A 17,570-nucleotide genomic window follows, 5' to 3' on the forward strand; every position below is an offset into this window, starting at 1 on the left:
ATCCAAACAAACAAACAGACCAGAAACCCAAAAAAAACAAAACAAAAAACAGACAAATGACGAGTACAGGAATACAGACAGCACGCCAGGCTGGTCATGACTATAATTTGACCTTATGGCTTCTGTATACAGATATGTAGACGTTTATGGTGCCAGTTATTAAGACATGCTTGTACTTCATTAATAAAAAGGCAATGTTTGGGTGTTTTTTGACGTGTGCTCCACCGAAAACATCTCGCCTCACTTATTTATTTATTTTTTTGCCTTGTCAAGCATTATATTGTACCAACCTGGTCTCACAGAAATCCGTGAAATAGCCACGGATTTTGCTTAACTCAAAATCCGTGGAATAGCCACGGAATCGCTCAAATTTCCGTGAAACTGACACGGATTTCGCTACAACGCAAGTTAATGACAGTCATATACCGTGGCTATTGGTTTGTTCCAAGTCACGTGACTTTCAAGGTCCCGGCAGTCAGAACAAAAACATGGCGGACAGTTCTCTCATTTTTTTGTGAAAAAAATCAATATTTTGATTTAGTTTCTGCATAAAAATGGATTTTGATCACATTTCTAGCGAGAAATATATGTTTTATTTTCTAAATATTCACTCAGTGAATGTTCATAATCACTTTGTGGTGAAGAAAATAGAAAATAAAACATATATTTCTTGCTAGAAATGTGATCAAAATCCATTTTTATGCAGAAACTAAGTCAAAATATTGATTTTTTTCAATAAAATGAGAGAACTGTCCGCCATGTTTTTTGTTCTGACCGCTGGGACCTTGAAAGTCACGTGACTTGGAACAAACCAATAGGAACAAATATCCATGGAATAGCCACGGGACATGACTGTCATTAACTTGCATTGTAGCGAAATCCGTGTCAGTTTCACGGAAATTTGAGTGATTCCGTGGCTATTCCACGGATTTTGAGTTAAGCGAAATCCGTGGCTATTCCACGGATTTCTGTGAGACCATGTTGATTTGTACGGTATTTAGGAATGTGTGTTGCTGAGTTCAGGATATAATTTACTTATCAGTCTGAGTAAAAATATGTAAACAACCTTGCAGCTGGAAATACGAATGCTCGTTTTTTTTTTTTAAAAACAGCCTTCTTATACAGGAACCAAGCGTTCTGCATATTTTAAAGTAACAAGTTGTTCCCTGTAACACGAGACCCATCTCTGTAGAAATTTTGTGGATTTAAATAAGAGGACATTATTATTCTTCAGTAAACACTTCCAAAAGAGGCAGGGACGTGTGCGAATTTCCAATTTTGACAGCATGTTTGTTGTATTCAAAATAATAATAATAATGATGATAAAAAAAAGAAAAATCATTCCTTCAGTTGGGGCAATTCTTCAAAACGCTTGTGGGTATGATTTAGTGTCACAATGGTCCCAGCAAGTCTCTCAGGCTCGCTTCATCCCCCGACCCATCAAACAGGCAAAGACTGTCATCACCATCTTGGGCTTCACCTCCACCAGGTCCTCAGGGAGCGCGTAGACCCGCGCTCCGATCTTCCTCGCCATCGAGACGGCGTATCTACGGGGTGACAGAGAATGTGACTCCCTTTAGAAACCTTTTCACACGGATAAAAGAAAAAGGTTGCTTCTCTTTATTTTTTGTCATAAAAAAAATGGGTAATGCTTTATATTAAGGTCCGGTAAGACTTTACAATAACCATCATTTATAAACGGTAAATAGATTTAGTTCAGTTTATTAATGTTTAATCATCATTTATAAACTGTTTATAGACCATTTAGAATGGTAAATACATAATTTATCAATGTTTAACTAACTTAATCATGTATAAATGGCAAAAAGATGTATATTCATTTATAAACATGTCTATTAATGTAAGTTTATAGTTACTTTACCATTAACAAACAATTAAATTATAATTAATTGTTTATAAATGGTTTTAGTTGCACCCATTTTAATATTTTTAACTCCACATTAAGTATGTTAATGATTTTGAAATTATTCATATACCTTTAAGAAATCGGTTGAAAACATTTAACGATAAAATACGTAAAGCACTTTGTAAATGGTTAATAATTGGTTTATAAACCATCTATAAACATTATTTAGTTGTTATTGTAAAGTGTTACCTAAGGTCCTTGTAATAACCATTAATTAACAAGTAATAAGGCCCTTGTAAGTCCTTACAAGATGCTTATTAACATTATTGTGTGTTTATAAGCTTATATAAGTGTTAATAATGGCACTACAACACCCATGACCCACCCATTATGTCTTTGCCATGCCTTTATTAATCTTATTTTATTTGCTTATTGATATTAAAATATACTTTATTGCTCATCTATTATAAGTTAACTATAAGTTAACTATGCTTTTTGCAACTACCGGATCTAAAGCGAGAACAATGCCTTATTACTTGTTAATTAATGGTTATTAAGGACCTTATTATAAAGCGTTACCAATAAAAGCTTTATCTCATAATGTGTGAAATTAAACAACTATATAATACAAAATATGGATATACCACCATGTTACTGAAGTTTATATTTATTTATTTATCTTTTAAAAGGTAAATCTTTATTCTACAGTATAAAAACATGTGTTATGATGGAGATGATTACAGTGTATAAAGTAAAGCGGTTATCAGTATTATTGTTGTGGAAAAATGCAGTAACTGCACTTGTGCAAGCCCAAAGGTTGTTTATGCACAATTTCACTGTTTCATGCATCGTTGTTGGAAATAATTTTCTCTTGTTAAGTCCAAATCTTACTTGGCGTTTTCCAGCTTGTCGTCTTCAGAGAGGCTGCCGGTTTTGATCAGCTCGTAGTTGACGCTGCCTTGCTGGATGGCGTCGATCAGTTCCAACACCGCCAAGCTGCTGCTGATCTCTTTGTCCTGGTCAACACAGAGCACACGGAGATGTCAACGCAATGGTTTACCTGACTGACAGCTTCGTTTGACTTTTTTTTTTTTTTTTTTTTACAATATTTTTTATCGAAGTTTCAAGTGCATATCAAACTTTATGTCAAATGTACAAACATTTTCATTTATATCCCCTCGAACATACAGTACAGGCCAAAAGTTTGGACACACGTTCTCATTCAATGCGTTTTTCTTTATTTTCATGACTATTTACATTGTAGATTCTCACTGAAGGCATCAAAACTATGAATGAACACATATGGAATTATGTACTTAACAAAAAAAGTGTGAAATAACTGAAAACATGTCTTGTATTTTAGATTCCTCAAAGTAACCACCCTTTGCTTACTAGAATATAAGACATGTTTTCAGTTATTTCACACTTTTTTGTTAAGTACATAATTCCACATGTGTTCATTCATAGTTTTGATGAATTTACAATGTAAATAGTCATGAAAATAAAGGAAACGCATTGAATGAGAAGGTGTGTCCAAACTTTTGGCCTGTACTGTACATTAATTCACTAATGGAAAATAATTACTAAAATGAAATAAATAAGCCTAAAGTCTTTTCATGTCTTTTTTGGTCATTTTGTGTCTTTTTTTGGTCATTTTGTGTCTCTTGGTGTCTTTTTTTAGTAATTTTGTGTCTTTTTTTTTACTTTCAAAACACTATCATGCTCAATAAAGAATTTTAAATGTTGCAAATGTGCATTCATTTCAGAGTACACTGAGACATTAAACTGCATCATTTTCAATTAAATTCTGGAAAAGTTGGTGTGTTCTAAAACTTTTGACCAGTAGTGTATATTGCAGGGAAATACAAGAGTGAGTAAAAAAGAGCAACAAAAAAAAACCGCCACAGCTTTTTGTTATGTTAATACAGTAAATATATATAAAAAAGTTTTTCTCATTTTATTTTGAAAGATAGTGGTTAAAGGTTAAATGTCATTTAAGGAAAACAGGTTTACCTTAAAGCTCGAAATCTTTGTAGATTTTCCAGCTTCCGACAACGTTTTGTTCACCCACTTTACGATGATGTCATCATTAACTTTCTCTCCGTCGCCCAGGTCCTCCAGTATATTCAACGTATATCTGAAAGAGTGAAGAAGCACAATATGTATTTTACACTCCAGTTTAATTATTATCCACTGGTGACCAAAGACATAGGAACATAAGAACACCCATCATCCAACAGATATCTGTTTCCTCTGCAGGGCTGTGGAGGGTTCTGGGTTCTGGACCAAGGTTATAATAGTTTTGGATTTTTCATTAGTTTTAGTTTTAATTTCGTTGTGAATTTTTGTTTTCAAATTCAGTTAGTTTTAGTTAGTTTTTAGAGTGCGTTTGCTAGTTTTAGTTTAGTTTTTATTTTTTGAAAATGCTTAGTTTTAGTTTAGTTTTTATTAGTTTTAGTGTTAGTTTTAGTTTTGTTGTAATGGGCTATGTGTTGGCTGCCAGATTCAAAGAGGTCATAATAAATGTTTCCTTTATTTCCTTTGGTTTATCATCTCAGCCTCAATAAGGTTATTAACTCTTACAGTTCTGGGTGTTTTGTATTTTGGTTCTAGTGTAAACATCCCAGTCTCAGTAAACATATTCACCATGTGTTGCATGTTCAAATAGAAACACTGAATTATGAATGAAAAAAGTTGACAAAAACGAAAGCTAAGGACATTTTCACTATAATTTTAGTTAGTTTTAGTTAGTTTTGTAACCTCACAATACAGTTTTAGTTAGTTACTGTTTTTTTTAAACTCTAGTTTTTATTTTTATTTCAGTTAACGAAAATGTTTTTTCAATTCTAGTTTTCGTTATTTCGTTAGTTTTCGTTAACTATAATAACCTTGTTCTGGACCCTTTTTCTTTTAGCCATCGTGTTCTTCTGTATTGTTGTGACACGCAGACAGAAACATATGAAATATGTAAAAACACTGAATATGTCAACACGCATCCTGGCAACTGAGTTTATGGGAACGTGGTCTCAATCTGGAGGAACACACTTTAACGACGCCACCCGCATGAACTGGAGGTCACAAACGACCCAGAAACTGTTTACAGTAAACACAATAAAACGAACAATGAAGATGATGCCACAAAGACCTGCAGAGTAGAAAATAAAGTGTTATTTGGATGCAGCTGTATTCTACATTAATCCAAGATCATGTATCCAAATATCCCAAGCCTCCTCTTGACTTTTATGTGTCCTGGTCCCAGACTATACACACTTTTAAAGGCCCTCATTTGTCATGTTTAGTTCTTTATTTGTCTTACTTGTGTACTTTAACCCATTGAGGCCTAAAATGCCTGTAAAACCTCTGGGCGATTTTAAAATAAGCCCCTAAATCCTGAAGTTTTTCTGGAAATTCAACAGAAGTGTCAACGCTTCTACTAAATAATAGATTTTTCAGCCTCTGTAGCAGATCAAAAAGTATTTGAGAGCTTATACAAATACTACAAAACAACGTATCTGCTTTCCAGGCTTCAATGGGTTAATTTAAGTACTGAATAACAGGGGAACGCTTCATATTAAGGTCCTTGTAATAACCATTAATTAACAAGTAATAAGGCCCTTGTAAGTCCTTACAAGATGCTTATTAACATTAATGTGTGTTTATAAGCTTATATAAGTGTTAATAATGGCATTACAAACACCAGAAAATAAGAGGCTTATTTTAAAATCGCCCAGCGATTTTTCAGGCCTCAATGGGTTACCATGTATTGTTTTCTCCTTTTTTTTTTAGTTTATTTTTATAATTTGATGTGTTTTTACCTCTTGGTACAGGTTGCGGTTAGCATTTTCAGTTCTTGTTTTAAATTATTATTGAATGCTGTTCTTATTACCTCTATTAATTATGAAGTAATTTAATGTGACGGTTGTGTGAAGCACTTTGTGTCACATTTTATTGGTAGTAAAAGTGCTATACAAATACAAATATACAATACAAGTTTGATTTATTGTGTCTCACCTTCTCATCAGCTGCCACACCAGCGCCAGAGTCAGCGTAGCGTTGCCATCGTTCAGGTCCTGCCCGCCGATGCCAACCAGGGAAAACTTGGCCGATTTGCCCAGATCCACTGCATAGTTACAATTCTCCAACTAGGGATGTTGAGAAAATGTATTGTCAAAAAGCAGCTAAGGAGTTTTTTTTTTTTTTTCAAAACTTTATTTATTGAGTTTTTTCCCAAAATGTAATACACGATGAACACAACAACAAACATACAGTCATAAAACCCCATCTCGGAGGAAAACAAATACTTGAGTTAATAAAAAATAAAATAAAATAAAATAAATGTATTAATTAATAAATAATAATAAATAAATTAAATTAAATCATATTAATGAATAAATTAAATAAATTAAATATTTAAAAAAAAATTAAAATTAAAAAAATGGAGAGGAAATAAATAAATAACAATAAAACAATAATATAGCTAAAGAGTTTTTGGTTTTTTTTTTACTTTTTCTTTGGATTAGAAGCAATCTGATGTACCTTTTTCATGTTGGTTCCAATCTTTGGGTAAGGCGGCTTGTTGACCTTGTTGTTCCAGTCAACTGGCACTTTTATCTTCTCATAGAGTTGAAGGATCACCATGGCATCCTGCAGGTCTCTGCAAGACAAGATTGAGTTTGATAATCATTATAAAGTGTGTATAGGAGTGAGAAGAGTTGTGTCCTAGCACCTCGGTGGTGGTACGTACCCGTAGAGATGATTGACATGTGGGTTTACTCCCTGAGAGTTCATCCAGTTTCTGAATGTCCTTTCTTCTCGTGTCTCACCTAGACAGAAAAGGATCATGGGGTTTAGACCTGGTGTACACAGTCTAAAATACTCTGGGGGTTTAAAAAAAAAATCTACATCTAATAAGGCAGTTGAGGCTCCGTCAAGAGCAGATCTGGGCATTGGGCGGCCCGCGTGAGGTTACCCAGAAATTAGAAATCAATACAACCGCAGTGCTTTTATTTTGAAGGCGATTTACGTATATCTGAGTTACCCGAGTTACCTCGGTACCTTGTCAAAAACACGTATTGCTTTTTGCATAAAGTTAATATATTACTGGTTTACTGCATAAAATACATGCTCTATATTGTTTTTGTGGTTTGAATGTATGTTTAGTAGTATTAATTTATTTATTTTAATAGTAGCTCCATGAAAATAAAAATAAAACATTCCTTGGTCACCTTGTGAATCCACCATAAGAGCAATAACAAACATTAGCATTAGCACTTGAGCTAACAGCACTTTTACTATAGTTAAGACAACAAATATAGCCACTAATATATATGACAGAAGAAAATAAACTTTAACAACCTGTCAGCCACTATAGAAGCCTTTCTGATACTTTATAAAAGCATCACAACATTGTAAAACACCTAGAAAATTTACAAACATGAAAAAACAAGCTATATAATACAAAAACACCTATAGGAACCTTGCTAAAGGTGTTATAGTGATTGGAGTATTTACTACTTTTTAATGATATATTTGATTTACTCCACATTAACAGTCTTATCATAACATGTATTCTTATCAGTAGCAGCTCAAAACCAGATAATTTACTGTATTTTATAAAGCAATTTAATTAATATTGAGCAGAATTTAGTTCCGAGTTTTGGTCCGGCTCTACCATATTATGGTGTCAGTTGCTCAATATAGTGCAAGAGTACATTTGTGTGTATATTTATGTCTAAACATGTAAAAAGTCATGTTTGCAAAGTTAGAACAAGCATTTTATTGGCCATGTATTGGCCTTGCATAAAATGTTGCCTCATTTGTGAAGAAGATACGGCACAAATTCTGACGTTGCAAAGCAGAAACTCCATATCCACATGTCAACACAAGCTGTTTACTGTGAGCTTATTGCATGATGGAAGACCAAAGCAATGTTTTAAATAATACCTGTGTATGTGTGTAGACTAGGCCTTAGCTGGCAGCCAAACAGGAAGTTTAAACATGTAGCTCGCTTGTCTCAGGAGAACTGAAAAGGCCTGTGGTCACTCTTCTCGCTCTATAAGCAAAATACGTGGTAGCTAGGGAAATATCACTGACTTGTTTTCAATTCATGTTCAAATTTGAGCCAAAGTCAGGAGTGGCTTACTGTCAAATTGTAATAATAAATGAGTTTCTATGCTAAATAAGCCTGTAGGCCAGTTAGTGAGATACAAACAGCAGCTGTTTGTTTAGAGCAGGTTTTCTCAGGCTGTAAAAGTAGTTATACGTGTATTTTAACCTTATTTGTTCTCAAGTGGACCTTTATGACAGTAGCAGGGATGGAAAGTGAGAGATTTGTGAAAAAGAAACATTACAAAGCTCTAAAATGAGAAGTTAAAGTTATAGTCAGGCAGCTTAGGACCAGATTTAAGAATAAAGGGGACACGTCGGACAAAAGCACCACATTTTTTCCACATGCTCTCCATCACCATAGGTTTAAATTTTTGGTAGGAGCCACTTCATCAAGATTGTGGATCGGAGATGGCACCCATATGAAGTCTATGAGAACCAATATATCTTCCAATCCACTTAAAAGGTCAATCTTGGTGTCAAAATATGCATTTTCTGTGTCAAGGAATCATTTAAAGCTATTGAGAATATCACTAGAGATCTGACATGAGATTAAAACGTTCCCTTGATTTTTTTTTGAGCAGTGTACATTGCAGCTAATCCGCTCTCTCCCGTGAACATAGATTCATTTTCAGCTCAGGATTCCCTGCTGCAGCACTTGAAGACCTACCAGTCTGGGTGAAAATGAACATATCTATTTGATCAAATAATCATCTAGTGATATTCTCAATAGCTTTAAATGATTCCTTGACCCAGAAAATGCATATTTTGACACCAAGATTGACCTTTTAAGTGGATTGGAAGATATATTGGTTCTCATAGACTTTATATGGGTGCCATCTCCGATCCACAATCTTGATGAAGTGGCTCCTACCAAAAATTTAAACCTATGGTGATAGAGAGCATGTGGAAAAAATTTGGTGCTTTTGTTCGACGTGTTTATTCTTAAATCTGGTCCTAAGCCGCCTGACTATTATAATTTCTCACCTTCCAACAGTCCCCAGTCAATGTCTTCATTCTCAGGTTTGGTCAGCGCTGGATATTTGTTGAACAGATTCGCCACAAAGGCGAGGTTGAGTTTGGGGTTTCCACTGACGACGTCAGCTGGGGTGACAAACTGTCGACAGCCGAGCTTGTCGGCCTGCTGCAGCATGGCCTCGGCCCTCTTCACGTCGTCTTTCTCCTGAACAAACACACACAGAGACCACATGCTCTAATCAGAGACGCCCTACAGCTGCCACCATGTGCTGGAGATGCTCAGCTGTCAGAGAGCTTACACTGAAGCCTGCCATGTTGATGTCTATGCGTGGCTCATCCTCCTCGGTGCCTTTTGGAGAAATTTGATTCAGGAGGTGGAAATAGGCCTTCGAGTCCTGGAAAATAACACAAACAGTTAGATTTCTACTAATGAATGGACAAGAAACGCTGTGTATCAAAACTGTAGTGTGGAGACTAGTCTCAAAAAAGACACAAAATGACCAAAAAAAGACACAAAATGACCAAAAAAGACACAAAATGACCAAAAAAAAGGAAACAAAATGACCAAAAGAAAAGACACAAAATGACAAAAAAAGGAAACAAAATGACCAAAAAAAAGACACAAAATGACAAAAAAAGGAAACAAAATGACCAAAAAAAAGACACAAAATGACCAAAAAAAGACACAAAATGACAAAAAAAAGGAAACAAAATGACCAAAAAAAAGACACAAAATGACCAAAAAAAGACACAAAATGACCCAAAAAAAAAGACACAAAATGACAAAAAAAGACACAAAATGACCAAAAAAGACACAAATTGACCAAAAAAGACACAAAATGACCAAAAAAAGGAAACAAAATGACCAAAAAAAGACACAAAATGACAAAAAAAAGTAAACAAAATGACAAAAAAAAGTAAACAAAATGACCAAAAAAAAAGACACAAAATGACCCAAAAAAAAGACACAAAATGACCAAAAAAAGACATTAAATGACCAAAAAGACTAAACCTTCAGTGCTTTCATTTGCATTTGACAATATTTCCAGGAAAGAGACACTACCCATTCAACCCTATCTGTGGAGCAGTGGAGGCGTATATTTGTGAGTGAGTTGTGCAAACAAACATGTCCTGTCTGGCCCAGTGTGCTGACACACACACCGTGTTGGTGTGTGTGAGATAAACAAGTGACAGACTCTCTCAAAGAACCTTAAACCCCAAACTTTTGATCTTGTAACCAGTATTTTCTCTTAAAAGTAGTTTCTCTACCAGCATCTACTGCAGGGGTGGGCAATTAATTTCCCCAAGGGGCCACATGACCAATACCACGAAGGTTACGGGGCCGGACCAAAACTCTGAACTAAATTCTGCTTAATATTAATTTAATCGCTTTATAAAATACAGTAAATTATCTGGTTTTGAGCTGCTACTGATAGGAAAACCAGTTATGATGAGACTGTTAATGTGGAGTAAATCAAAGCAGTAAAAAGTAGTTAATACTCCAATCACTATATCACTTTTCCATTTATTTTAAACACAACTGTAAATGACCTTTAGTAAGCTTCCTATTTGTGTTTTTGTATTATATAGCTTGTTTTTCATGTTTGTACATTTTCAAGGTGTTTTACAATGTTGTGATGCTTTTATTTTTGAAAAGGTGCCGTCCAGTGTGAAACGGGTGCTTTCATTTTGAAAGGTAGTGACAGGAAATAACCGGTAGAACGGTTAAATGAAAAAACGAATGGTAAATAATAACGAGTGCGTAGTAATTCATATAAAGTTGATATAAAGTATCCAAAAGGCTTCTATAGTGGCTGGCTGACAGGGCACAAGGTTTGTTAAAGTTTATTTTCTTCTGTCATACATATTAGTGGCTATATTTGTTGTCTTAACTATAGTAAAAGTGCTTGTTAGCTCTAGTGCTAATGCTAATGTTTGCTATTTTTTTCAAAATAAAAGCACTGCGGTTATATTGATTTCTAATTTCTGGGTAACCTCACGCGGGCCGGACAAGGACAGCCAACGGGCCGGATGTGCCCAATGCCCAGGTCTGATCTACTGTGTAGATACGCCATCTTCAATATTATTGAGTAAACCCACCTTGATGTCAGAACTGAAGTTGTTGATCTTCTGCCAGCCAGCGTTTTCCAGATGAAAGTTTGCCCAGCGCAGCAGCAGTTCTTCTGGAGACAGCTTCATCAGGTCCTCCAGGGTCTCCCCGTCTCTCAGCAATGCTGCCAGCGCTGCAGAGGGGCGTTAAAGACCCGTTTAGATACTCAACAGACCAGGAAACCCAGACTCACATACACTACTGGTCAAAAGTTTTAGAACACACCAACTTTTCCAGAATTTAATTGAAAATGATGCAGTTTAATGTCTCAGTCTACTCTGAAATTAATGCACATTTGCAACATTTAAAATTCTTTATTGAGCATGATAGTGTTTTGAAAGTAAAAAAAAGATTCAAAATCACATTTTATGTTGGACTAAAGGACTAAAAAAGACACAAAATGACAAAAAAAAAGACACAAAATAACAAAAAAAAAGACACAAAATGACAAAAAAAAAGACACAAAATGACCAAAAAAAGACACAGAATGACTAAAAAAAAGACACAAAATGACAAAAAAAAAGACACAAAATGACTAAAAAAGACACAAAATGACTAAAAAAAGACAAAATGGCCAAAAAGACACAAAATGGCCGAAAAAGACACAAAATGACCAAAAAAAGACACAAAATGACTAAAAAAAGACACAAAATGACTAAAAAAAGACACAAAATGACTTACAAAGACATGAAAAGAATTTAAAAATTGACAAAATAGCCCAAGACTCCATAGAGTTAAGTTGTTAACCCATTTCTTGTTCCCTGAAAAAGGCCTACCGTACTTGTATAATTCTGAAATGTACATTATTTTCCAGTTTTGGTTCAGCTTACCTTTTTTTATTTACCTCTGGCAGTTCACCACTTACCTTTGTACCCTTTCAAGCTGTTCATTTGACTTGAACTGCTTGAATTTCAATAAAAAACTGGAAAAATTGGGCTGTTCTAAAACTTTTGACCGGTAGTGAACATGTTACATAACGGTCCTGTACCTTCATTTCTGCTGAGTTCGATGTCAGCAAACAGACCGATCTTGATGATCTGCCACAGCAGGCCCAGCACCAGATGTGGCTTCCCTTCTTTCAGGTCTGAAGCACCAATGTTCACCACATGACAGCCAATGGCAGAAGCTGAGTTCAGGGCCAGGTTCAGATTCTCCTGCAGGGTTCACAACATCAGATGTTGGAAAATTTTCATCATAAAAACGGAGGACTAACAACAGCCCTGACAGACATGCAGTAAATCCAACTGACCTGTGTGGTAAATGTTGTCAGCTTCTTCTTATTTATGGCCCTGTCATCAATCGTTTCTGGCACTGACAGGTTTATCATTTTGCTATGCAAATGTACAAAACAAAAAGCAGAATTTGTATCAGACATTTGATCCAGTTGGTGGAAAATACATCAGATAGCAAGTTCATTGTTTTGTGCTGAAAATTTTAATGAATATAGCACGATCGTATTAGTTCTCTCTTGCAATGTGAGGCACCAAATGACCAAAAAAAAAAAAAAGAAACAAAATGACAAAAAAAGGAAACAAAATGACCAAAAAAGACACAAAATTACCAAAAAAAGGAAACAAAATGACCAAAAAAAAGACACAAAATGACAAAAAAAAGGAAACAAAATGACCAAAAAAAGGAAACAAAATGACCAAAAAAAAAGACACAAAATTACCAAAAAAAGGAAACAAAATGACAAAAAAAGACACAAAATGACCAAAAAAGGAAACAAAATGACCAAAAAAAAAGACACAAAATGACCAAAAAAAAGACACAAAATGACAAAAAAAAAGACACAAAATTACCAAAAAAAGGAAACAAAATGACCAAAAAAAGACACAAAATGACAAAAAAAGGAAACAAAATGACCAAAAAAAGGAAACAAAATGACCAAAAAAAAGACAAAATGACCAAAAAAAAGGAAACAAAATGACCAAAAAAAGGAAACAAAATGACCAAAAAAAGAGACACAAAATGACCAAAAAAAAGACACAAAATGACAAAAAAAAAAAAGACACAAAATTACCAAAAAAAGGAAACAAAATGACCAAAAAAAGACACAAAATGACCAAAAAAAAAGACACAAAATGACCAAAAAAAGTAAACAAAATGACCAAAAAAAAAAGACACAAAATGAGCAAAAAAAGGAAACAAAATGACCAAAAAAAAAAGACACAAAATGACAAAAAAAGGAAACAAAATGACCAAAAAAAAAGACACAAAATTACCAAAAAAAGACATTAAATGACCAAAAAGACTAAAACACATGAACACACAGACTGTTTTTATGGATGATTGATATCCCGATACAGGCTCATATTCGTCTTTTCCTCAGCAAGGATGTGATGACAACATTATGTGCAATGAGATGCAGGTATGTGACATTTATTTCAGCTCGGTGAGGGAGGGGGGAGTTTGAGGTGAAAACAGGAAGTCTCACCAGAGCACGATACCGTCTCCGACACACGTGAAGAGAGACTCTGTGTTGGGATCCATGGGCAGGACGTGTTGGCAGTCGGGGTCGTTTTCCAGAGCAGTGTTGATCCAGTTTACAAAGGCAAATCGCTCCTCCTCTGCAAGGACAAACACACACACAGGCATCAGTTAACCCATTGACATCGGGAAAGCATTACCGCATTTCTACCATTAAAACCAGGAGCGCTGTTGTGTTATTCTACCATTAAGGCCGGGACAGCGGATATGTCATTTTGTAGTATTTGTATTTTTTTCCACCTATTTTCGGTCTCTTGGCCATTGAAATGCATCAGAATACATGTGGGAGTGTCGCAATGCAACATCTGACTTTTCCAGAACTTTAAATCATGGTGAAGACGACTATAGCGGAGGCATATCTATATCTATATATATATATATATATATCTATAGCGGAAGAGCTCAGCAGTAAGTGACGGAAGCGATCTTGATGAAAACAGCGCCGATGATTTTATTTTGATCTTTGAACCCTCGGAACCAATCGACCAGGATTTATGGATGAGGAATATGTTTTTAGACGACATGTTTTCACCGAAGAACAGACAGATTTGTGGCCATCTGGAGATAATAATAATATTATTAATAATATATTAATATTAATAATAATAATAGGCTAATTGATTGTGATGATGATATAAGAAATCATGACTGTTTATGTCTTATATTACTTTATGCGTCGTTGAGTACCCTGAAAAGTGCAATATATAAAATGTATTATTATTATTATTTATTATTATTATTATAATTATTTTTTTTTATTATTACAGTAGGCTAATGAGAACTATGTCTATTTCTTCCAATGGTCACATCATGTTTGCATCTTGCTAATGGGCATGTATTAGTATTATGCATAGGATATTTTATTCAGTCAAATGTAACATTTGCTGAGTTTGTTGATTTTTAAAAAAACTTTATTGAAGGTTTGGACAAATAAACTCAACTTTGTATGAAAGCCACGGGTATAAGCTCTCAAATACTTTTTGAATTTCATTTTTATCTGCTACAGAAGCTGAAAAATCTATTATTTAGTAGGTGTTGAATTTCCAGAAAAACTTCAGGTTTTAGGGGGTCATTTGAAAATCGCCCAGAGGTTTTACAGGCATTTTTTTCCAGGCGCTTTAGGCCTTAATGGGTTAAAAGGCAAAACACCAACAGCATAATGTGACAGTATTGCTCATAATGAGTCAGTTCAGTAGGTCACGTTGTCCATTATGGAGCATCTGCAGCTGAAGTGCAGCAGGTACAAAGTCAACAGCTTCTGACAAACATTAGCAGCGACTGGAGAGAGGAAGAGGAAGAGGAGGATGAACTCATGACCTACCGGAGAACGAGTGTTGTGTGCCTTCGCTCGACTGCTCCGACATCCCTCCGACAGCCAGGATGCCTTCTTTTCTGTTGATGGCCTTGCGAAAAGTTTTTGCAATTTCGCTGCCCCTCAGGTCCTGGACAATCTAAAAATCAGACCAAAGAATACTCAATACTTTTCCATAAACAGCATACAGTGCTTTAATCTGTTTTAATGTACACTACTGGTCAAAAGTTTTAGAACACACCAACTTTTCCAGAATTTAATTGAAAATGATGCAGTTTAATGTCTCAGTGTACTCTGAAATCAATGCACATTTGCAACATTTAAAATTCTTTATTGAGCATGATAGTGTTTTGAAAGTAAAAAAAAATATTCAAAATCACATTTTATGTTGGACTAAAGGACTAAAAAAAGACACAAAATGACCAAAAAAAAGACACAAAATGACGAAAAAAGACACAAAAAGACACAAAATGACAAAAAAAGACACAAAATGACCAAAAAAGACACAAAAAGACACAAAATGACAAAAAAAGACACAAAATTACCAAAAAAAAGACTGACTTACAAAGACATGAAAAGAATTCAAAGATGAACAAATGTTAACCCATTTCTTGTTCCCTGAAAAAGGCCTACTTGTATAATTCTGAAATGTACATTATTTTCCAGTTTTGGTTAAGCTTACCTTTTTTTATTTACCTCTGGCAGTTCACCACTTACCTTTGTACCCTTTCAAGCTGTTCATTTGACTTGAACTGCTTGAATTTCAATAAAAAACTGGAAAAATTGGGGTGTTCTAAAACTTTTGACCGGTAGTGTATAGATACATCAAAAGGAGATTTTACAGTTATTTGCATAGACGATGGGCTGAGAAGATAAGGTGAACATCTAAACTAGCAACTGAGATTTTGAAATGTACAAATGGGCAGAAAAGCTGAGTTAATTTAATATGAAAGGTCCGGGAAGATGTCGGGTAAATGGGTCCATAAGAGCAACTGATACTATACTGTGCATGTCAGTACACTATGTTGTGATTTAAAGTGAGACGGTGCATTCACTGAACATCTAATCTGAGTATTACAGTGTTGAATGTGTGAGTGCCAGTGAATCTTTATCAACATTAACAGTAAACCGCCTGGGCTACAGCTGTTATCATCCTCCACACACACACCCACCTCGTGGTTGTCCTTACAGACAGTTCACTGAAAAATGATTTCCTTCTGTCTTTCTTTCCTTTAGTGCTATTTATCAAGCTATATTTTAACCCTTTGATGCACAACATGGGTCTAAAGTGACCTGACAGAGTTTTTATGTTCTATATCTTTGCAATAAATTATTTTCATCATTCAGTATTCCAGGTTTTCCTCAATTAAGTTTGTTTTTGATCATCATACATCCTAATTTTTATGTTTCCTTTATTCATTTTGGAATAAAATCCCTTTTTGTGTTGTCTACCCTTCTAATGCTTCAAAAATGACCCATATACATTTTTTAGCGAAGTAGCTTGCTAAGCTAAATGCTTAGCTAACTTCATGGCTAAGTATTTAGCCAAGTAGCTTGCTAAGCTAAATACTTAGCTAACTTCTTGGCTAAGTATTTAGCTAAGTAGCTTGCTAAGCTAAATACTTAGCTAACTTCTTGGCTAAGTATTTAGCTAGGTAGCTTGCTAAGCTAAATACTGAGCTAACTTCTTGGCTAAGTATTTAGCTTAGCAAGCTACTTAGCCAAGAAGTTAGCTATGTAATAATACAAACCGTTTTTTCCTTCATAAAGTATGAGAAGCAAAATGGAAATAATGATCTGTTGTTATCAAAAAGATATTTAAAGAATATGTGGAATATTCAATCATAAAATAAGTTGATATCAAAAGATGGAGCACACAGCAGCATTGAATAACATGAATGTGGGTCATTTTTGACCCATGTTGTGCATCAAAGGGTTAAATACACTAGAAAGAAAATACATAAAACTGCTCTCAGATTTTAAGGATTAACTGTCCTTTTAATTATCTCTAAACATAAAGTAATTCTCAACAACAATTCATTGGATCACAGAGAGCTCTGTACGAGTTCATAGTGTATTTAGTTTGTCACAAAGCTGCTTTGACAATACGTATTATATGGTAATATGAGCGATACTTCCTGAACCTGAAGTTATCGTTGCTCCATCAGTGACCTCAGCCCCACAAGCATCGGTATGCTCACAATGAACTATTCAGCCCGACTCTGTGAGGCTGTGAGCTCAGCACACTACACCACAAATAGGCACGAGGTCACTGAGTGCTAGCTTGAATTTTTTGGCCACTTTAGGTATAAGAGGTAACCACAACAAGATAAGCATGGCCTTGCAAAGATTCATTCCGCATAGTAGCAAAAAGCTATTTTTTTGGCCAGAAACAAGGATACTCACATTAATTCCACATGCATTTTATAAAGGTTGTTCTCATCCATAAGAACATTTTTAAAAGGGTGTTTCATTGAGAGAAGCACACACACCTTTCTAATACAATGGCACAATGCTGTTTTGCAGCTAAATCCCTCCCTTCCTGCAGGGACATCAAAAATGACCAAAAAAAAAGACACAAAATGACAAAAAAAAAAGACACAAAATGACAAAAAAAATGAAAAAAAAAATGACCAAAAAAAAATGACCAAAAAAAAAGACACAAAATGACAGAAAAAAGACACAAAATGACAAAAAAAAGGAAACAA

At 34.8% G+C, this 17,570-nt stretch overlaps 1 protein-coding gene across 1 annotated transcript in view; it reads right to left on the bottom strand.

Moving 5' to 3' along the window:
* Nucleotides 1-954: 954 nt before the first annotated feature.
* Nucleotides 955-17,570, bottom strand: part of LOC131986364 (plastin-3-like) — a 31,774-nt gene continuing 15,158 nt past the window's right edge. The window contains exons 4-16 of the mRNA XM_059351271.1: nucleotides 14,872-15,001; nucleotides 13,498-13,630; nucleotides 12,310-12,391; nucleotides 12,049-12,214; nucleotides 11,051-11,193; nucleotides 9,250-9,345; nucleotides 8,960-9,155; nucleotides 6,612-6,690; nucleotides 6,404-6,521; nucleotides 5,879-6,009; nucleotides 3,881-4,004; nucleotides 2,759-2,883; nucleotides 955-1,547 (exon numbers count right to left, since the gene is read on the bottom strand). Of these exons, the coding sequence (XP_059207254.1) occupies nucleotides 1,415-1,547; nucleotides 2,759-2,883; nucleotides 3,881-4,004; nucleotides 5,879-6,009; nucleotides 6,404-6,521; nucleotides 6,612-6,690; nucleotides 8,960-9,155; nucleotides 9,250-9,345; nucleotides 11,051-11,193; nucleotides 12,049-12,214; nucleotides 12,310-12,391; nucleotides 13,498-13,630; nucleotides 14,872-15,001 (1,656 nt within the window). The 3' untranslated portion in view covers nucleotides 955-1,414. The remainder of the gene's footprint in view (nucleotides 1,548-2,758; nucleotides 2,884-3,880; nucleotides 4,005-5,878; nucleotides 6,010-6,403; nucleotides 6,522-6,611; nucleotides 6,691-8,959; nucleotides 9,156-9,249; nucleotides 9,346-11,050; nucleotides 11,194-12,048; nucleotides 12,215-12,309; nucleotides 12,392-13,497; nucleotides 13,631-14,871; nucleotides 15,002-17,570) is intronic.

Source organism: Centropristis striata, chromosome 15 (assembly GCF_030273125.1).
Source record: "Centropristis striata isolate RG_2023a ecotype Rhode Island chromosome 15, C.striata_1.0, whole genome shotgun sequence".
Classification (NCBI taxonomy): domain Eukaryota; kingdom Metazoa; phylum Chordata; class Actinopteri; order Perciformes; family Serranidae; genus Centropristis; species Centropristis striata.